Source organism: Pantherophis guttatus, chromosome 3, assembly GCF_059756535.1.
Source record: "Pantherophis guttatus breed Tessera chromosome 3, ASM5975653v1, whole genome shotgun sequence".
In the NCBI taxonomy this organism is placed as follows: domain Eukaryota; kingdom Metazoa; phylum Chordata; class Lepidosauria; order Squamata; family Colubridae; genus Pantherophis; species Pantherophis guttatus.
The window spans coordinates 32,927,255-32,949,649 of record NC_142065.1 but is presented as its reverse complement, the minus strand read 5'-3'; the positions used below and the strand labels follow the sequence as shown (position 1 = coordinate 32,949,649).

General features: G+C 39.1%; 1 protein-coding gene across 1 annotated transcript in view; it reads right to left on the bottom strand.

Annotated features, from left to right (window-relative positions):
• The window catches only part of AHCY (adenosylhomocysteinase), a 43,887-nt gene extending 21,906 nt beyond the window's left edge, over positions 1–21,981 (bottom strand). Inside the window, exons 1-5 of the mRNA XM_034414032.2 lie at positions 21,698–21,981; positions 17,729–17,919; positions 16,241–16,316; positions 11,235–11,387; positions 1,260–1,372 (exon numbers count right to left, since the gene is read on the bottom strand). Of these exons, the coding sequence (XP_034269923.1) occupies positions 1,260–1,372; positions 11,235–11,387; positions 16,241–16,316; positions 17,729–17,919; positions 21,698–21,725 (561 nt within the window). The 5' untranslated portion in view covers positions 21,726–21,981. The remainder of the gene's footprint in view (positions 1–1,259; positions 1,373–11,234; positions 11,388–16,240; positions 16,317–17,728; positions 17,920–21,697) is intronic.
• Positions 21,982–22,395: the final 414 nt, after the last annotated feature.

Sequence of the window (22,395 nt, the reverse complement as noted above, 5' to 3'; positions counted from 1 at the left end):
GAAAAGCAGCTTCTATCCCAGGGCAATAACCATATTGAATTCTACAGTATAGTGCAATATTGGCTTTTCAATTTCAATTATATAGAATGTAAGGGTATAATGTTTGTTTTTTTTATTTTTATAGTTATAACGTACACTGACAAGGGCATTTAATTTCATTGTACCATCTGCAATGATAATAAAGTAAACTAAATGAAACTAAACTAAACTAAACAAGCCTGTAACTATGGGAATTGTGGGTTAGGTTCTGAAGCCAATGGTAATTCTCTTCCTCTCACAAAGCACTTCTTCCTTTCACAAAGCATTACAATGTAGTTGCCCTTTTTTTATCTTATTCGGCTGTGAAGTATGGTTTTTAGACTTCAAGAGGTTTTCTTGCAATAAAAATATCTTCTTTGGGGAGACTGATGGGCTGCTGGTGGAGGGTGTTGCTCCATTTTCTGCCATGTGGCTCATGCTGGCTTCTCCACTGCACACTGTATCTTTCAGTCTTGGTGAGAGATGCCATCACTAGGGGCTGCACTGGATGCTGTTGCTGCTTGCAGATTATTTGTTGCAATTGGAGTAAGATGCAGACAATGTGCAAGCAGCGTTAGTATCCAGTGCGTGCAGTGGAGAGATCATGGCAAGCGATTTGCATCCACTGCTCATGGCAATTTTTCAATCACTTGCAGGAGAAGCAGCAATGGCAAGCATTTGGTCCAGATGATGTAATCCTTCAAGTACTTTTTTTACAAGTCCATCTGCCATTTTGTACATGGATAAAGTAATAAAAATATTATTAATAGAAATATTATCAAAATCCAATAAAAATGTTGGATTACGGGGCAAAATTTAAGGTGTTGATTGTCAAGACCTATAACCCCCCCCCCCAAAAAAGACACCAAGTAATTAAAAGAAAACCCCACACAATCCAAAGGGGTAAAACTAAGTAATAAATAATAATAAAAGGGATAAAAACAACTATGCAGTTCATGTTCCCTGTACGTATATTGTAAAGAAAAATCCATTCTACATGGGTAATTTATTGACAAAAGGATTGGTAGAAACACTTTGTAGCTTTTAAGCATTTCCAAATGCATGAAACATCACCTCATTCCCTGTTTAGATGCAATATTCTATAGCTTCAGCAGAAAATAGTCATACACACATAAAGGGGGATATGGAAACAAACCTTTCATGTAAAATATGAAGAAACAGTAGGTTGCCTTCTTTTTTCAAGGATAAAGAAGGTAGAACACAAAAATACTGGTTGTTACCTTAGTGACAGAGTCATTAACATTAATAGCTGGCAACTTCAGGGTTCCATTGGCATGCATTTTGTAAAGATTATGGACTCCAGTGGTCGTCTCCTCAGATATTCCTTTGATTCCTGCAAGGTAAAAATGCAACAGAATTTACTGAACTGCCTCTTACAGAAGGAAATCTTAAATTTTATTCAGGCAGGATGACAGGCAATAGTAATGGACAGATATAACCGATCTTTTTTCTTACACATAAAAAGGGATATAACTTACTCTTTGAACATCTATTTATTTTCTTTCTAAAAAGACTTAAAGACTTCACAATAAATATCCAGAGCATGGGCAGAAGAAAACAATATGTATGGTCCAGAAGGGCTTCAAGGTGAACCCAGGAAGAAGGATCTTCCCTCAGTGACAAACAACAATATACAACATTCTCAGAAATTGTGAAGCTGTTTAGGTAAATTCATTACCTGAATTTCAAATAGCTGATATAAAATAATCCTATGCTTACTTTAGAATAGAATAGAATAGAATAGAATAGAATAGAATAGAATAGAATAGAATAGAATAGAATAGAATAGAATAGAATAGAATAGAATAGAATAGAATAGAATAGAATAGAATTCTTTATTGGCCAAGCGTGATTGGACACACAAGGAATTTGTCTTTGGGGCATATGCTCTCAGTGTACATAAAAAGACAAGATACATTCGTCAAGAATCATAGGGTACAACACTTAATGATAGTCATAGGGTACAAATAAGCAATCAAATCATATTAGGAAATAGTCAATATAAATCGTAAGGATACAAACTGTTAAGTTAATGCTGGGACTTTTTCATGGAATGATTCAATCAGGATTTATGGATGCACTACTGAAGCAGGAAGTTATTGTGTCCAAAATCATCTGAAACTTCAATAACTGATTACAGCTGGTCAACTTACAACCACGTTTTAACATTTTTCATTTCCCAGTTAAGTAAATCATAGCAGTTATTAAGTCAGTAACACAGTTATTAAGTGAATCTGCCTTCCCCATTGACTTTGATTGCCAGAAGATTGTCAAAAGGTGATCACATGACCCCAGAACACTGCAACCATCATATATATGAGTTAGTTGCCAAGTGTCTGAATTTTGATCATGGTCATGACCATGGAGATGCTGCAATCGTCATTAAGTGTGAAAAACAGTCATAAATCACCTTTTTTCAGTGCCGTTGTAATTTCAAACAGTCACTAAATGAACTGTTGTAAGTTGAGGACTACCTGTACAACAAGGCTTGCATGCTCGAAAAAATACGTACTTACTTTATATTATAAAATTTAATACAGGGTACAAGAGTTATTTGTTATGGGTGGGGAAGAGTAGGAAAGAAAATTTATAAGCTTTGTTTAAGAAGAAAGCTTTCTACCAGTTATGGATAGAACTGCTTTGCAAACATTAATTAGGCAAGCAATAAATATGTCTTCTATTGAGGCATGGTTTCTATTTTCCTTTTGGTTTTAGAAATATAAATATGTCCCTTCACTGTAGCTATTAGCTATTTTATTGTAATTTCATCTGCAGTGGATATTTTATAGTAACAAGAACTGAGAATGGTATTTGGCCTCACTGAAGGAAACAAATAACATTTATTGTTTTACTTTCTTGTATCTGCATCTCTCTTTGAGGCAGCGGTGGGTTGCTCCCGGTTTGCACCGGTTCACAAGAACCGGTAGTAAAAATTTGTAGTAGTTCGGAGAACTGGTAATAACATTGGCTGGCCATGCCCCCGAACCGGTCCCTGGCCCGGTCGCTGCTCGCTTACCCCACCCACCTCATCAGAGGCTTTTTTTTAAAGCATTTTTTCTACAACCTCTTCGGCTGAAAAAATGCTTTTAAAAGTAAAAAAAAAAGCCTCTGATGATCGCGCGGCTCAGCTGAGATCTCAGAAGCTTTTAAAAGCATTTTTTCTACAACCACTTTGGCCGAAGAGGTTGTAGGGAAAAAAAATGCCTTTAAAAGTTTCTGGCAATCCCAGCTGAGTTGCCTGATCGTCAGAGGCTTTTAAAAGGATTTTTTCCTGCAACCTCTTAAGGTTGTAGAAAAAATGCTTTTAAAAGTTTTTTTAAAAAAAAGTTGGCCATGCCCACCCAGTTACATTCCCAAGCCACGCCCACAAGATAAGCCACGCCCACAGAACTGGTAGTAAAAAAATTTAGAACCCACCCCTGCTTTGAGGATAACATTAAATGTGTCCTTAACATATTATATTGTTGAAATAAAATTAGAAATCAATCTTTGTCAATTCATATTCAAGAATGTACCGGAAGAAGTATGTGACTACAGTATCAGCATCTGGCTGCCTATAGAATACTGATGTTATATTGGCTTTTTATCTATGCTACAGTAATATCCTTCATTAGTTCAACTAAAGTTCACAATAGTTGACTAAGCACAATTATATATGCTGTAACCTTAGATGGAACCTGGGAACAGAATGCAGATGTTCCAACTCAGTTTTAAACTACATCAGGTTCTTTGAAAGATTGATGGAATAAGAAACAAGAAAAGCTAAGCTGGACTGTATGTTTTATAAATTAGATTAATGTTGTTTCCTCAGCCTAACCAGCTTACTGAGCTGATCAATTACATGTAATTTGATAGGTCCCAGTTTATATGACTTTGATTTATTCCCATTTCCACGCAAGATTGAAAATAAATGTAGATTTAGCTATCGACTTTGTTGAACTTGAAATTTTGAACATTATTCTATAATTGCAATTGACCTAATACAATTGTTTTATGAAGGATTTTGGAATATTCCTAAAGTAATTATCTTTCATTTTAAATTATCTCTTTTATTTCAAGGTAATAAAAGAGATAGTTGTAAAGGAAGTGTATTTTTGAAAAGGCATGGTCAGCATTAGCTTGTCCCTCTAGTTTCGCATTCCATGGACATTGGATTTCCTATGGGAGAGTGTACTGTAGTAAGTAAAACTTAACGCATACTTTTCATTGAACAAAAAAGTACTATAAGAATATAAAATTTAGCTCTTAAACCAATCAAAAAGTGTTTCACAGAAGTGAACAGCCTTATATAGCCTTGTATAATGATATTCTCTTCTGCCATATATTAACTGATAACCAATGGCCCTGTTGATATAGTATTTTAATATTTTAATTTTAGTTTTAATCAAAAACACCATCAAAAAAGCACAACAAAGAATGTTCTTTCTGCGCCAACTCAGAAAATTCAAACTGCCCAAGGAGCTGCATTATTATTGAATTATTGAGTCTGTCATCTGCACTTCTATAACTGTCTGGTTTGGCTCTGCAACCCAACAAGACAGACACAGACTTCAAAGGATAATTAGAACTGCAGAAAAAACAATTGCTACCAACTTGCCTTCCATTGAGGACCTTTTTGACCTGCACGAGTCAAAAAGAGGGCTGTGAAAATATTTACAGATCCTTCACATCCTGGACATAAACTGTTTCAACTCCTACCTTCAAAACGACGCTATAGAGCACTGCACACCAGAACAACTAGACACAAGAACAGTTTTTTCCCAAATGCCATCACTCTGCTAAACAAATAATTCCCTCAACACTGTCAAACTATTTACTAAGTCTGCACTACTGTTAATCTTCTCATTGTTCCCACAACCCATCTCCTTCCACTTATGACTATATGACGGTAATTTTGTTACCTGTATCCTTACGATTTATATTGATATTGTTTCTTGATTGCTTATTTGTACCCTATAACTACCATTAAGTGTTGTACCTTATGATTCTTGACAAAGGTATCTTTTCTTTTATGTACTCCGAGAGCATATGCACCAAGACAAATTCCTTGTGTGTCCAATCACACTTGGCCAATAAAGAATTCTATTCTATTCTATTCTATTCTATTCTATTCTATTCTATTCTATTCTATTCTATTCTATTCTATTCTATTCTATTCTAAATAGACTGCATTTTCAAGGAGACAAATTTTGTATGAGAATGCTGATAATTAAATATCTTGATATCACTTCCAACCATTAAATACATTTGGTAGTATCACATTTGATACAAATATTTGGATCGTGGGGAAGCAGTAGTAAAAAAGATAATAAATACCTCACATTGGATGCAAATTGTAAATTTTTAGAAGAATGAAGCCAAGTACCAAGAACCAAGAATATCCTCATTTGCACATCTTAGCATTAGAAAAATGAAAAGAGAAAAAAAGTTGAACACTAATCACTTCTGGATGTACAAAGGACAATTCTACCCTGTATCTCTCCTGAAATATAGCTGATGAGTAAAAATAGACTTTGCAGTATATTGTTTGTTATGTAAAGAAAGAATGACTAGGACAATAGCTTGATAGACTAGCTTAGAAAATGCAAGGCCTCCCTCTAGTGGGCTTTTGACAAAACCTTATTTACATAACTTTATATCTCAATGATCAATTAGTCTCCCTTTTACTTTTAGTGCATGGATTTAATGATTCACTGTTGCATCTGCAATTTTATTTTAAAAAATTATGTAAAAAATTATAACCTATTATTACAGCTTAAGAAATACTTACAGTAAGCTATCTACTAGTAATTGTACCCTCTCCCATGGCCACGAAAACTTCTATACTTCTACAATTTTGGTTTCTTTCAAATACATACATATATCAGTGGTGAAATCCAAATTTTTTTACCCGGTTCTGTGGGTGTGGCTTGGTGGGTGTGGTGTGGCTTGGTGAGCGTGGCTTGGTGGCCGTGGCAGGGGAAGGATACTGCAAAATCTTCATTCCCACCCCACTCTGGTGCCAGCCAGAGGTGGTATTTGCTGGTTCTCCAAACTGCTCAAAATTTCCGCTACCACTTCTCCAGAACCTGTCAGAATCTGCTGAATAGCACCCCTGACATATATACATATATAACATAGTTATAGCATATAACTATATATAGTATATATGAGACCATATTAATTGCATTTTAAGTTTAATTAACTGTAATTTAACTTCAGTTACTCTTGAACCTGCCTATTTTGTGTAGCCCCTTCTATATCTCTAAAAAGTCAAGGGCAGCACTGACCCTGAACAATTGCTCCCAACGATTACAAAATGTCCAAAGATACACGAGCCTGGAAAGTAATTATATAATGTAGAATAATGCTTGTGTAATATTGATGGACCTGTTAAACCAGCAGTATTATTGCCTCTAAAAGAACCAATGTTGGAAGATCTTGGTCTGTTTCCTTATCCTTGTCTGCTGTTAAAAATAGAGGACATTAGAGGCTTAACTTGCAGGTTTCAGTTTCACTACTGCATTGGAAAACAGCCTTGCTCAAATTTGTAGATTAATGCTGGTTTTTGTTTTTCTAATATTTGTGGTTTTTATCTTTAGGAACTTTTTTTCCATTTGCCATCTTTATTAACTGCAATACATTACTATAGGCAGTTTGCTAATTATGTGGATTGCCACAGTATGGATTTGTACTATGCTAGACTGTAGGTAGTCCTTGACTTTCGACTGGTTGCTTAATGATCAAAGTTACAATGGACACTCCCAAAAGCTACTTATAACTTGATTTTGAAGTTATGTTGGTTGTACCCTCCTCTGGTCACGAGATCTCATTTTGGCTGTTTGGCAACCAGTTCGCCTATTTGCAGTGTCCCACAGTTACAGGACCATGAATGATTTGGCCTGTTCCCAATGTTTACTTCCAGTTACTTGTAAAAACAGCCCACTGGATAAAATGAATTTATTTAACAGTGGCGGTGTTTGCTTAACAACCACTTCAAAAAGGGCCATAAAACCAGGGATAACCAGCTTAATGATCACAATTTTCAACAATAACTCTTGAGCTCAATTATAGTCATAAGTCAAGGACTATCTGTTGATGATAAAGACCTGAGTTCTGATCCTGAAAGACAAGTTCTTGACAGGCATAGTTTCAAAGCTATAAGTCAGTGTTTCTCAACCTTGGAAGCTTGAAGATGGGTGGACTTCAACTCCCAGAATCCCCCAGCCAGCGCTGCTGGCTGGGGGATTCTAGGAGTTGAAGTCCACCCATCTTCAAGCTACCAAGGTTGAGAAACACTGCTATAAGTGAATACCTATTTATTGAGGGAATAAAAGCATTTTGATATTAAGCTATTTCTACATGCTTTCAAAGTTCAGTTAAGAGAAATTAATACAGTCTATATGGCTCTGATTCTGCCATGCCATGCACACAGATACCATTCTTGAACTTAAACCTAACATCACATCTAGGAATGCTAAGAAGATGAGCCCTCATCCAAGTCATTTTTCTTCACAAAAGAAAACCAAAACAATCTACCCCTAATAATTGATTTGAATTTTCTAAATTGGGGTGCGGGTGTGGGTGTGTTATATTTTACATTCTGTGAAACAGGTTGGTAAATTATGTAAAAACCAAAAGCACTGATTATTTTATCTTTCTCACTGGAAGGTGACATTATTTTTATTTAGGTATTTTATTTTGATAAGTGGTGGGCGAATCGGTAGCAGTGACGGCGGGAGGCTCCGTCCACCCGCCCAGACGTCATCAAAAACGCTCTGCGCATGCGAAGCACCGTGTACTCGTGAAGCGAGCACCCGCGCCTGCACGCTTCCAACAGCAAACCGGGATTTGAAACCCACTACTGGTTTTGATGTGTAAGCAAGCTTTAGTTGCTTAGCTAAAGAAGATTTCTAATCCTCTGTATAAGATTTTCATTTGTGGGATTAATTACTTTACTGTTTTATATTAATCGTCTTGAATGCCATTTGTTTATTGGAAAAACTGAATGCAAAGCTTAAAAAAAACAAATAGGGAAGATGTGAACAGGAAGCCAGACTTTCTGGTTGCCAGAAATACTGCATTAACTATTTCAATCAGTGCCTTTCAAACAGCAAAACATGACGAGACTGAACTGCATTGTGCTATCACAGAAGTGGACATCCTTTTGAACAATTTATTTTTTAGGGGAAAAAACATTATTTTGGCAGCCATGAGTTCAAAATGCTCCTCCTCAAATCCCAAGATTTTATTGCTGTTTTATTTATTGTATTTAAATTCCTAATCTAGTACATACAGGCTAGGAAAATATCATAGTAACATAGTAGAGAAGCTACGTGAACATTTTCTGTCTTTCCTTGAATCTTCCACTTTACCATGTAATTTGTGACAATAAAACCTGGGACATTCCTGAACAATTTAATATTTAGAGGATTAAAAAAATTGGGGAAAACTTTCCAGATCTTCAAAAGAAAACATTTTTCTCAAAATCAAAAGAATATTATTGATTTTTTTTGGTCTGGCTACTTTCCAAAAAGTTCATTGTAATTTGTTGCAAAGTTCATTGTGTTGTGGCCCGTATGCGGCCTGTGTAGCTAGTAGCTGATTCAGACAGCGAGGAGGCTGGTGTGGTGCTGCGCTAGCAGCCTGTGCAGCTGGCACTCGAGTCAGACAATGAGGAGGCTGGAGAAGATGTGGTGCCAGAAGTGGGGATTCAGCCAGGGCCTTCAGAACCTCCAGAAGCTCCCTTAAGTGAAGAAGACGAAGAGGAGGAGCCTCTTCTCGATGCACGGGTGCGCAGAGCTGCCAAAAGGCAGGAGTGGCTCCTCAGGAGGAGGTCTCCTCAAGAGTAAGGCTTGGGGCTAATTGGCCACTCCCTTAGCCTATTTAAGGAGGAACGCCGACTGAAGCAATTTTCAGGGAACAACTTAGTTCACATACCTTCGTATCTTGTCTTCCTTATCTTATCAGCTTCCTGCAAATTGCTTCTGGGCATTCTGCTAACCATAGTAAGTTTTCAGTTATTATTCTTTGAATTCTTGGCGGCTGTTAATGCAATTAATTAACACCCGTTGTTGTAAAAGACTGGTTTATTCAGTAAACTAAGGTTTGAACAGACTTTGTGTGTGCTGTGTTCTTTGGGGTCCGTAGCTGGGGCAGAACACATTGTATATTTGTTGTGGAACATATTCAGTCTATAAGCAATAAATATATGACATTTCTTCTAATTAGAGTCATCTGGCATTACTACATTAATACAAAAAAGTTCTACATTAATACAAAAAAGTTCTACAAAACTTCTCATTGTCAGGATTTTTAACAGGTGAAATATTGCATCACAGAGCAACAATTTTTGAACCAAATGGGTAGCTTACAAAATGTGTCCAAAATCCAGGACCCATGATTCCCACAGGAATGAAATCTGGGTAAGTTGTAGCTGTTTCAATGCTTCTTCTGCAATCACATGGTCTTAATTTTCACCAAGACAGAATGTCTATGGAGATTCTCAATCATCTAGGTCATGTTTATTCCAAAGGTGTTTTTTCTAAAAGGCAATTGGACTTTGTTTTTTTCTTCCCCCTTTGAAAACATTTCACTTCTCTTCCAAGAAGCTTCTTCAGTTCTCATGGGGTTTCAATATGACAGTTTCCCAGCCAGTCTCAAAATCCCTCATTCCCTCCTCTACCCAGCAGCAGCCATTTACTTGCCTGCTGGGCTGGGCTGGGAAGATTTCTCCCTGCCAAGTTTCCAGCAGGAAACTCAATGAGAAAGCCAGCAGAAAATTGGAAATTATTCCTGTTCCCACTGCTTTTTTACCCACCTGTGATCATTCTGTTTTCATCCTAACTATACTACCATATAGGTCAGATTTTTTTAAAAAAATGGAACAATCTTAATAATTTTACAAGGCCACAAAATGTAAAATGTCCATCTCACTTCTAGAGTATAAATACTTAAGTAGGTTTATCAAGCTTCTCTGGCAAATTCAGATATTTACCAAAGGAGGGATTTTTATTTCAATTATTTTTTTAATTCTTTGTTAATTTAAAGTATTACAGGGATGCCCCACACAGAAGCATATATCCATAATACCCCAAACTGTACAATGTTTTCCTCATATGAGGGGTAATCACGGCTGGGTAACCTGATGCCTTCCATTGTGCATTAAGCAAGAATAAGGGGTCACTTGGGAAAGGAGTTAAAACCAATCTTTATATCTAAAATGGGTATTCTGCATTACTAAAGGTTGCAGAGCATTTGGCAACACCAAAGACTGGCGCTGAAAGGACCTAGCATATTCTGGAGGAATGGGGGAAAGGTTTCCTGAGGGAAAGTTTAATGCAAATAAATCCTCCTTGAGTAGAGTAGAGTAGAGTAGAGTAGAGTAGAGTAGAGTAGAGTAGAGTAGAATAGAATAGAATAGAATAGAATAGAATAGAATAGAATAGAATAGAATAGAATAGAATAGAATAGAATAGAATAGCTTTTATTGGCCAAGTGTGATTGGACAAACAAGGAATTTGTCTTTGGTGCATATGCTCTCAGTATACAAAAAAAGAAAAAATAAAACATATTCATCACGAATCATAAGATACAACACTTAGTGATAGTCATAATAAACAATCAAATCATACTAGGAAACAATAAAAACAATATAAGTTTTAAAGATAAAAACATGGATATAGCCATAAGTGGGAAGAGATAAGTACTAGTAACGATGAGAAGAATAGTAATACAGTCTTGGTAGTTAATTTGAAAGTGTTGTGGGAATTAGTTGTTAAGCAGAATGATGGCATTCGGGAAAAAACTGTCCTCTGGTGTGCAGAGCCCTATAGTGTTGTTTTGAGGGCAGAAGTTGAAACAATTTATGTCCAGGATGTGAGGGGTCTGTAGATATTTTCACAGCCCTCTTTTTGACTCATGCAGTACACAGGTCCTCAATGGAAGGCAGGTTGGTAGCAATTGTTTTTTCTGCAGTTCTAACTATCTGCTGAAGTCTGTGTCTGTCTTGTTTTAGCATCTTACTATATGCTAACTCAATTGGGGCTTACAACATACTTTGTGGACGTTTCTTGTCTTACAAGTAAAATGTAGTGTTTTGAGTGACTTTTGAGTTTTGCCTACCCACACAGCCATCCTTTTAAAAATGAAACAATTATTTCCCCAGTGACTTTGAATGTACTATATATTAGAAAAGCGTTTTGGAAGACTATTACCTTTCAGGAGTTGAGGATATTTGGTATGAACCAAGCTGGTGAGATCTCCACCATCATCAAGAATCATGTTCAGAGGTTGTCCATCCTTGAAGTAGAGGGTCTGTTCAATACACCATATATATTCTTCATCCGTTTCTCCTTTCCAGGCATACACTAGACCCAAATCAAACATAAACCATATGGCTTATAATTTCTCAGCAGTGCTGTTATAACCAATTGAGTGAAGTTTGAAAGCGTAATGACAGGAAGTCCTAATGTAAAATTTTTCCTTGAGGCAATAAAAAATATTCTGTGTAGAAAACTAATTTTTCCATTAAGATTGTCATCAGCGCTCATCGGTTTCTCACAGATCTAACACACTGACCTAAAAGCCTTTTAGCTGAGAAAGGCAGTAAAAAAAAGTACAGTCTAAATGTAAATACTACAAAGATATTTGTGAAAAGGCAAGAACACATTTACAGAGTAACTTAGCTTTATTTAACTCAAAAGTAAAAATTAATGGCTAGATCAGCCTTCTTCAAACTGGTTACTCTTCAGATGTTAAAAGTACCAGAATTGTCAGCAAGGTCTGGGGAACATCCACAGATCTTGGGAAAAATATATTTGTGAGCAAGTTTCCTTGCTCTCAAGTCAATATATACTTAACAGGTTTTTATTTTTATTTTTATTTATTTATTTATTATTCGAATTTCTATACCGCCCTTCTCCTTTCGGACTCAGGGCGGTGAACAGCCAAAATAAAAACATTTATACATAAATACGATTAAAAATAGATTTAAAATAATTAAATTTGGCCCATAGTTTAAAATTTATCAATTTAAAATCCATATCAAAATTTAAAACCAACCATAAAATCATAAAATCAAGAGAGACCGGCTAACTGAAAGAGATGAGTTTTTAGGGCCCGACGAAAGGTCCGGAGGTCGGAGATCACTCGTATCTCTGGGGGTAGATTGTTCCAAAGGGTAGGTGCCACCACAGAGAAGGCTCTCCTCCTGGGGGTCGCCAGCCGGCATTGTCTAGCCGACGGCACCCTGAGGAGGCCCTCTCTGTGGGAGCGAACTGGCCGGTGGGAGGCTATTGGTGGCAGAAGGCGATCCTGTAAGTACCCTGGCCCTAAGCCATGGAGCGCTTTAAAGGTGTTCACCAACACCTTGAAGCACACCCGGAAGTCCACCGGAAGCCAATGCAGCTTGCGCAGGAGAGGAGTCACATGGGAGCGCCCAGTCGCTCCCATAATCCCCCGCGCGGCCGCATTCTGCACCAGTTGGAGCCTCCGGGTGTACCCCAAGGGGAGCCCCATGTAGAGAGCGTTACAATAGTCCAGACTAGAAGTGAGGAGTGCTTGAGTGACTGTGCGTAGGGAGTCCCGATCCAGAAAGGGGCACAACTGGCGTATCAGGCGAACCTGATAAAAAGCCCCCCTGGCCACGGCCGTCATATGCCCTTCTAAGGACAGCCGCGCATCCAGGAGGACGCCCAAGTTGCGGGCCCTTTCCGTGGGGGCCAATGATTCACCCCCAATAACCAGCGATGGCGTCAGCTGGCTATACCGGGACGCCGGCAGCCACAGCCACTCGGTCTTGGAAGGGTTGAGTCGAAGCCTGTTTCTCCCCATCCAGACCCACACGGCCTCCAGGCACTGGGACATCACTTCCAAGGCATCGTTGGGATGGTCTGGGGTGGAGATGTACAGCTGAGTATCATCAGCGTACTGATGGAACTCCACCCCAAAACCACGGATCTCACCCAGCGGCTTCACATAAATGTTGAACAGGAGGGGCGAGAGGACCGACCCTTGTGGCACCCCACAAACAAGGCGCCTCGGGGTCGACCGCTGCCCCCCTGTCAACACGGATTGCGACCGGTCGGAGAGATAGGAGGAGAACCACCGCAAAACGGTGCCCCCCACTCCCAGTCCCTCCAGCCGGCGCAACATGATACCATGGTCGATGGTATCAAAAGCCGCTGAGAGGTCTAACAGGACCAGGATAGAGGAGTAACCCCTATCCCGAGCCCTCCAGAGATCATCCACCAACGCGACCAATGCCGTTTCCGTGCTGTACCCAGGTCTGAAACCGGACTGGAGCGGATCCAAATAGACAGCTTCATCCAGGTACTGTGGAAGCTGTCGCGCCACCACACTCTCAACAACCTTCGCAATAAAGCGAAGGGTGGAGACTGGACGATAGTTAGCCAAAACAGCCGGATCCAGGGATGGCTTCTTGAGGAGAGGCCTCACCACCGCCTCTTTCAAGGCGGCCGGCAGGACACTCTCACTCAAAGAAGCGTTGATAATTCCCTGGAGCCAGCCTCGTGTAACCTCCCGGGAAGCCAGCACCAACCAGGAGGGACATGGGTCCAATAAACATGTGGTGGCGTTCAGCCGTCCCAAGATCCTGTCCACGTCCTCGGGAGCCACAGGATCGAACTCCTCCCAGATAACATTCTCAAGGCCTGCCTCAGTCATCTCGTCTGAACTAACCCAGTCAGTGGCCAAGTTTTCCCAAATCTGAGTTATTTTATCATCCAGATACTGTACAAAATCCTCAGCTCGGCCCTGCAAGGGGTCCTCCCGCGCTCCCAGATGGAGAAGGGAGCGGGTCACCCTGAACAGGGCGGCTGGGTGGTTATTTGATGACGCAATAAGAGCGGCAAAATAGCTAGATTTCGCCGCTTTTATCGCCACTAGGTAGGTCTTAATATGAGACCTTACCAGTGTCAAGTCGGATTCGGAACGACTGGCCCTCCAACCGCTCTCTAGGCGTCTTTTCCGGCGCTTCATCTCTCTCAGCTCCTCGGAGAACCAAAGAGCTAAGTGAGTTCGGTGCCGGGTCAGAGGCCGCAAAGGCACGACCCGGTCCAAAGCCCCGGCAGCCGCACTATCCCAGGTGGCCACCAGGTCATCAGCCGAGTCGTGAGCTAGAGTTTCAGGAAATGGCCCAAGCTCCATCTGGAACCTATCAGGATCCATCAGGCGCCTGGGGCGGAACCACCTGGTCGACTCCGCCTCCCTGCAACGGGGTGCGGCGGTCAGAAAGTCAAGTCGAAGGAGCGAGTGGTCAGACCATGACAAGGGTTCAGTATCTATATCCCCTATATCAAGGCCACTCAACCACTGACCAGAGACAAAAACTAAGTCCAGAGTGTGTCCCCCCATGTGGTAGGGCCGTGAATTACTTGGGTCAGGTCCATGGCCGTCATGGAAGCCATGAACTCCCGAGCTACCTCAGAAGTTTCACCAATGGATGGCAAGTTGAAATCCCCCATGACCAGAAGTCTGGGGGTATCAGCCACCACCTCGGCTATAACATTGAGGAGTTCGGGCAGGGTCGTCGCCACGTGGCAGGGAGCCAGGACTATCAAAATCCCACAATTTTCAATTCCCTTCCTCCAATCCAATAGCTAATCAATGTATTCATCCTTTAACATACATGTCAGTGTATCCTCCAGAGGAGTTAACTATGTTAAGGCTTCTGCAACAAACATAATTGCCTTCTAAATGTTTTAAGGATGAACTTGGGGTCCCATTGGCTCCATGATTTTGCTTGTAAATGAATTATGAAGAGCCTTTTTCCAGTGTTATCTTTACTTCCAAGAATATGTCTGAGCTGTAAAGGGCCTGATAACCATCTTACAGTAACATAAGCCAAAGCGGTTGGTTCACAGTTAAAAGTGAACCTGTCTTCCATCTATTCCAGAAACATCTATTTCAGAATCATCACTAACCCTTTAATTGGTGTGAGCTGTTCAGAGCAATTGAGAATTGGGCAAGCTACAAATTGTGTATTATTATTTTGCAGATGATGGTGCAAGTAAGAATATATTGTTCATTCATTTGTGTTTTGCTCGATTTCTATTTTTTCTTTAACTTTCTTTAATTCCAAGACATTATTCCCTATGTAAATCATGCAGACTTATTCCCTATGCATACTTATTAAGGATATATCGCAAAGGATACTCTTCCATAGCCTTTGCTATATATCCTTAACAAGCTAAATTCAAGCCAGCAAGTGGGGCTTTAAGTCTATTTATTTTCATGGGAATGAAGCATAATTATCATCCTTGTTAGTCAGGATTAAGACAATATTTATTTATTTATTTTTATTATTTTTATTTATTTTTATATGCCGCCCTTCTCCGGAGACTCAGGGCGGCTTACAATGCGTTAAGCAATAAAAAGAGAACGTTTTGCTTTTCATCACAGATGCAAAAATAGTTAATATGTTAAATTTCAAACAGTTTAATCGTCAGATCTATCATCCCATGTTACTGCAAAACTAAGCCACATCCTAAGACTGTGCAGATTTCAGAGGCATCTCTTGCCTTGAATAAATGGGCACGGCTATTCTCCATTACAAGCAAAGCAGCTGTACCACTGATTAGAAACTATCACATTTCATTTCTCATAAATATTACTCTATCAAGGTCCACAGTTTGCAAAGAAATTATATTGTGACAAATGAGAAATCTAAATTTTCAAAGTCCAATATATTCTTAAATATTGTGAAAACACACTTCACTGTACTTAAGATTCACTAATGTGTAAAAAGCCATATCACCTAAGCACTTCTGAGAAAAAACAATAGGTGTGCTCTTTGCACTGAGATCACTTAGAAGTGAGAAAACTCATTATACTGAATCCAATCTTTTGAAACAGAAATGTAACCCTTTTTCAAAATATTCAATCCATTGAATCCAGTAGTATAAAATCTTCAAGATCACATATCTGCTAGTTTCAAGATCAAAAGTTTTCTGATTCTGCTATAGTACCTATATTATTTTCATCCTGCCCTTCCGGATTTTTATTTTCATTTAATTTTTTTTAATGATAAAGCAACATTCTAGTGGGGTTTTTTTTTCCACTAGGAAAAAAGGATAGCACACATTCAGTTGATATAACCATCTTTCTAGGAACCCCCAACATTTTTTCCTGTTCCCCCTGACTTTACTTTATACCCACAGGACTAAAAAAGGTCATAACTGTTAACAATGCAGAACATTACCAGGAATTCCAGTTTTGGCAATAGCTGAAGCAGCATGATCTTGTGTGGAAAAAATATTGCAACTGGACCACTGGACCTGAAAAATAATTCAAAATGCCATCAGCAATATATTCAATAACTATATGGAGTTAATGAAGCAATCCCTAAAGCTTACTACTTTCACAGAATTTGACTTTGGTTAGGAGGAATGCTTTAAAGGCAAATAGTTTGAAAAATCAGGAAATCAATTATTTCCCAGTGAAAGCTGAGTCAGAGTTCAAAACTTTGTACCTGGTTAAACTAAAAGCTTTCCAAAACTCAGTAACTGAAAATCAGAATGTAAATGGATCTTGAAATGACTGTTTACCTAGGTTTCTTATTTTAGCTTCAGTCAAAATTCTTGATAACTTTTTTTCGTATCAATTTAATCATTACATTGTAAGGAAACTTTATAGTTGGCTAGTTTGCAGCTAGGTCAGACATTGTTTTAAATAATGCCATTGTTTCTTCGGTTCTGCTGCACAAACTCATTTCAGCTTTATAGTTTGGCACAAAAAAACCCCCAACCCATTGCTCTTATTCAACAAAGCTTTGCAAAACTGAGCCGTATCAACCCAGGATTAAGGAGGTTTATGTACAACTAATTTGTGTGCAAGGGATCAGTATTCCAATCACATTTTTAGTTGAACAAATAACAGTCTGGGTCCATGCATTATATTAAGTCACAACTATTGGGTGTACAAACAAACAAATCACACTATAACATGTGGCCCTAATCCTTTTCATCAGTGCCAGAATACAAAAATTGAAGCAGAGCTACCTTTGTGCCATCTACAGCCACCAGTAGTACATCACGGCAGCACTAAGCCATAATTTTATCAACCATGCTTTAGAGAATAAAACTTAATTGAGTTTGCACAACATGGTATGCCAAAATCTATTATTTACAAGCCACAATGACTAGGTTCGTATAAACACACTGTAACTGTAGCATCTTTAAAAGATTAAAATGGAAAGACGCAATGTAAACTATAACTATCATGTAGTAAAATTTTTAATTTGGCTGGTAGAAATAGTCCATAACTTTGAGTAGAGTTCCCAACCTTTTTGGCTTTGCGGACTAGCGGGAAGGGGGAGAAAAGGGATGGTTCCACACATGTGGCGGGCAAGAGTGCACACACAGCTCCATTTGCATGAGTGGTGGGCACGTGCACCCACTACTCGCACAAATGGAGCACATGCACTTGCCCACTGCAAGTGGAAACGCATGCACGCTCGCCCACCACTTCTGCGGCCTGGTTCTAAAAGGCTCAAGGCCCAGTAGTGGGCCACTGCCCAGGGACCCCTGGCTTTGAGATAAATATAAGTAATCAATTAAGCTTTCCAACTACTGTGTTTTTAACTGCCTCTATCAATTGACAGTATTAGCTTGAACATGGGCCATCTGGTATCATTCAAATACATCACAACCATCCAGGTGAGTGCAACTTAACCCAACTGCAGCCTTACCTCTGCCCCCAGAGCTGTCAGAGTCTCAATAAGAACTGCAGTCTGCACAGTCATGTGTAAGCAACCAGCAATTCGAGCTCCTTTCAGTGGTTTTGTGGGGCTGTACATCTCCCGCATCTTCATCAGCCCTGGCATCTCATTTTCAGCAATGTTCAGAGCCTTGCGTCCCCATTCAGCAAGGCTGATGTCAGCTGCCAATTAAGGAAATAACAGAAATTTAAATATAGCATTCATAATATTACGTTCCGGCCTTCTCCAAACTTCCAGAATAAAATGTTAAGAAAGGAAACCAGAGTCTCATGTGCTAAACTAAAAACATTCGTTAGTTTAATATTTATAACAAGCACTATTGACAAGAGTATCAATTTGACGTAATAGGCACCAAGTTAGAAACCAGGGGACTGTGAGCTGTAGTTTTGCCTTAGTCACAAAGGAAGCTGAATTACCTAGGGCCAGTCAATCCCTCTCAGCCCTAGGAAGGAGGCAATGGCAAAACACTTCTGAAAAACCTTGCCAAGTGAACTGGAGAGGGTCTTGTCCAGACAGTATCAGAAAATCAGACACAATTGAATGGAAAAAAATTGACAAGAAGGAATTATAATCTTCAAAGAATTTAAAGTCTCTGAATGTAAGTCCTCTTAGAATAACTATCAATGTGCAAGTATTTCATGAAGTAGTTGAGTTAAAAAAAAATACTAGGGTCACTCATCAGCCTTTCAAGAACTAGAGGGGAATTCCCCATACAAACGCTATACAACTGTCATTTATCAAATGTTATGATTGGACAGCAATTGGGTCTATGTTAGATCAACTATTTTTGTTAAGAAACTTCTTTCTACAGAAATAACTCCATCTTCAAAAGATAAACTGTCAGTCTTCAGAAAGCAGTGACATTGATTACAAACAGCTGCCTATCCTTTATAAAAAAAACAATATTGGCCTTGATAAATATGTGTCCAGACTCAGCAATTACAGGGATATGCATCTCAATGCATTTTCCCCTAAAAGTACCACTGCTCAAAAGCTGATTTTACGAATTCCTAAGCTTCTAATGCTTACCCAGATAGAAACATTATAACAAAAGCAATGGAAATGTGCAAATATTTTTTTTTCTCCCATCCTCCTGCTTCATGGCAGTATTTCTAGATTACTAGGATTATGAGAGCAGCAAATCACTTTAATATCCTGATGAAAAGAACATTCATGAGAAGCCATCAGTTTACTTAGACTTAGCAAAAATAAAATCATAAAGAGGATTCTAAAAGTTTTGTATACTACTACACCAGCGGTTAAAATGTTGACTCAGAAACTAGTAGACAGTGAAATCTAATTGCACTTTAGGTATGAAAAACTGGCTGGGTGACTTTGGGCCAGACACCCTCAGCTCAAATCACCACAAGATTGGGGGAAATTGAAGGCGTATTGATGTTTGAATTATCTGAAAATGGTGGGATAAAAATCTAAACAAAAAAGGAGCAACAATAGTCAAATACCAAGAAAATACAGTGTAGACTGGGGAATTCTGGTAGTTATAAGATTATAATTTAAAGTTGCCATAGTTGAGAAACACTGGAATAAGTCTTGGAAAGAGGATGAGCAAGAACAGCTGACATACAGGACTGCAATCTCAGAATGACCTACCTTCAAATCCATTTTTACTCCTTATTTAATCCCACTTGCAGTTTTCTTTAAAAAATAAAACTCTATAACAGCAGTTGGTAATGTTACATTTTTGCTATCCTCTTACAAGCTGCACTAATATCCATTAACCTAAATAATGTTGGTATGTTTAATTTAGAGAAGTAAAGGACTAGGGTAACATGATAAAGCACTGTTATTAATATCAGATGCCTGCAATTACTGCAAATTCAAATCTCACCAGGCTCAAGGTTGACTCAGCCTTCCATCCTTTCTAAGGTAGGTAAAATGAGGACCCAGATTGTGGGGGCAATAAGCTGACTTTGTATAATAATATACAAAAGTATGAAGGCTATTGCTTAACGCATTGTAAGCCGCCCTGAGTCTCCGGAGAAGGGCGGCATATAAATCAAATAAAAAAAAATAGTAGTGTTTCAATATTTAAGGGGCGTCAAGCTATTTTTCCAAAGCACCAGAAGGCAGATTAAGGAGAGAAGCAACCTAGAATTAAGGAGAAATTTCATGACAGTGAGGAACCATAAGCCAATGGAATGGTTTGCTTTCAGATATTGTAGGTGCTCCATCACTGAAGGCTTTTAAAAAGAGACTTGACAGCCATTTGTCTGAAATGGTATAGGGTCTCCTGCTTTGAGCAGGGGGTTGGACTAGAAGACCTCCAAGGTCCCTTTCAACTGTTATGTTATTCTGCATCTGCTGCACTTTGCCATTAAATGACTTCTAATGGTGAACATTTGGGGGATTCAAACACAAAGGAGGAAACAAATACCCTAAGACTGGAGACTGTATTCAGTGAAATCGTAGATATTTAACTGAAAAGAAACCCAAGAAAAGAAACAGATATTGCTCCAGGCAAAGCATATAAAAATGTTGAAATGTCAGAGAAGCAAAAAAAAATGCTTATGCAAAGCATCTAATAAATAATTGACTTTAGTCAACTTTACCCTAGAACAAAACTTGCGTGTACATACACGTCTGACTTCAGAGAGGTTATCTGTTGAAAGGAAAGAAGCAAGACAGAAAGAAGAGTTTTACATAATGAACAGAGTTGCCTCTTTTGTTATCTAAATTGTGTTAGGAAATATCAGGATCTTCCTATATAAAATAACCTTTTGGAATTGACAACACTGATTTGTATGCTCTCAGACACAGAAGGTTAGAGTAGTTTTATCAAACAATGGTATTATTTAGTGGATGTTCAAAGGTTGTAAATGACCAAAGACTGGACCTTATGGAAGCTACAGTTCAATACATTGGTGGAGCTGGCTTTAAGATTTTCTCACATTGTCCAGTGTTTACACAATTGCACTTTAATTCTGATCCCCTAAAGGAATGGCAAATCTCCAATTATTTCATTAAGGTATTCTTACATTGTCTATGCAATGTTTAAGGTCCACAGAAGAGGGTCCAAATTCAGCAAAATAAGAATATTGCAATAATGAAAAAAAGCTGTGATTCCAACATTTGTAAGTAGAACCTCTATCTTACACCCCTCCACAAAGGCTTCTATTATAAACACAATTCTTTTAGCATGTGAAAAGTTAACAAGTCTTGATTCTAGGCAGCTGGAGAAAAAACCTGCCTTTTAAAAAAGGTATTTCTTATTCCGGATTGAATTTCAAGTAACAGCCTTTTCTTTTGTAGATATAATTACTACACATGGTGAATGGATTTAGCAGCCAGAGGGCAGCGGTTCCTTGACAGCATGGTCCCCAGAAGCATGACGGGAAATGTAGTAATTTCAATTGCAAGACTCGAGCATTTTCCTGCAGGAGAGCAATCAGAAGAACTACACTTCCCGAAAGCCTCTTTTCCCTTCAGAGCCACATGGCGTTTGCTCAGATATCGCAAAGAAAACGAACTAGTAGTCAATCTGAAATCCATTTTGACTACAGGGGGGAAAAAAACCCACAAGCCTTCCAACATTATACAAGCAGCACTTAGCGAGAATCACCCCTTTAATTTTCAGGTCGATTTTCAGTTAAAGACAATCAATCGGTTGCATATTAAATCCTCCCCTGGAAGAAAGAATGATGTATCCCCCTTTCAAGATCCTTTTAGATGTAGAAAACATGTCCTCTTTCAGTTTTAAAAAGAGCCTAAGGCACAGAAAAAAAAAAAAAGGCATCACATGTTTCTGTGCTAAATATTTCCAAGAAAAACCCGAGCCCTTTTGACTATTGCTTTTTTTAAAAAAATTTGCAATAAACCTCTGTACTGTGTTCAGAAAGGAAACAGAACCGCCTCTATCAGGCCTCGCATGGGGACCGCTTGTGGCACGAAGAAGAAAGAATAGGAGAATGAACTACTTACCAACTTTGTAGGGCAGCTTGTCGGACATGCTGGTGCTTTTTTACAGTACAAAAGAGGGAGGAGAAAAAGGCAGCCGCCTAGATGGGCACAGAAAAGCAAGGGGCGCCAAAAACAGGCTTTAAATAGACTCGCCTACTTGTGCAAATACCCGAGACCCTGTCCACCAATCCCTGTTGTCTGCGGCACGATGTGGGCGTGGTCGCAGAAGGCTCCTATGCAGAGGAAGGCGCTTGTTCGGGGAGAGATGGAAGAGCGCCCGGCGGAGAGAAACGCCTTCTTTTGCTGACGTCATAGTTACGTTGTTCACGTTTTGCTTTTTGTATTTGTACAATTAACGCCGAGAGCTGGTACAATACAGCTGCAATCATCGGGACGGCCACTAGGTGGTAAAAAGTTCATTTTCCCATCTAAGAGGTAGCCTTCCACCTACAACAGTTCCTTTAGTGAAGGTCACTGAAAAACGTGACTTATGATCATGCTTCACACTTAACAACCATTGCAGCGTTCCCGTGGTCACGTGATCGAAATGCAAACTAATATTTCTGACGGTTGCGGTGGCTCTGAATCGTGTGATCCCCTTTTTGCAAACTTCTGACAAGCGAAGTCAATGGGGAAAGCCAGATTCACTTAACAACCACGTAATTAATTTACCAACAGCGGTGATTCACTTAGCAACTCTGGCAAAAGTGGGGCAAAAC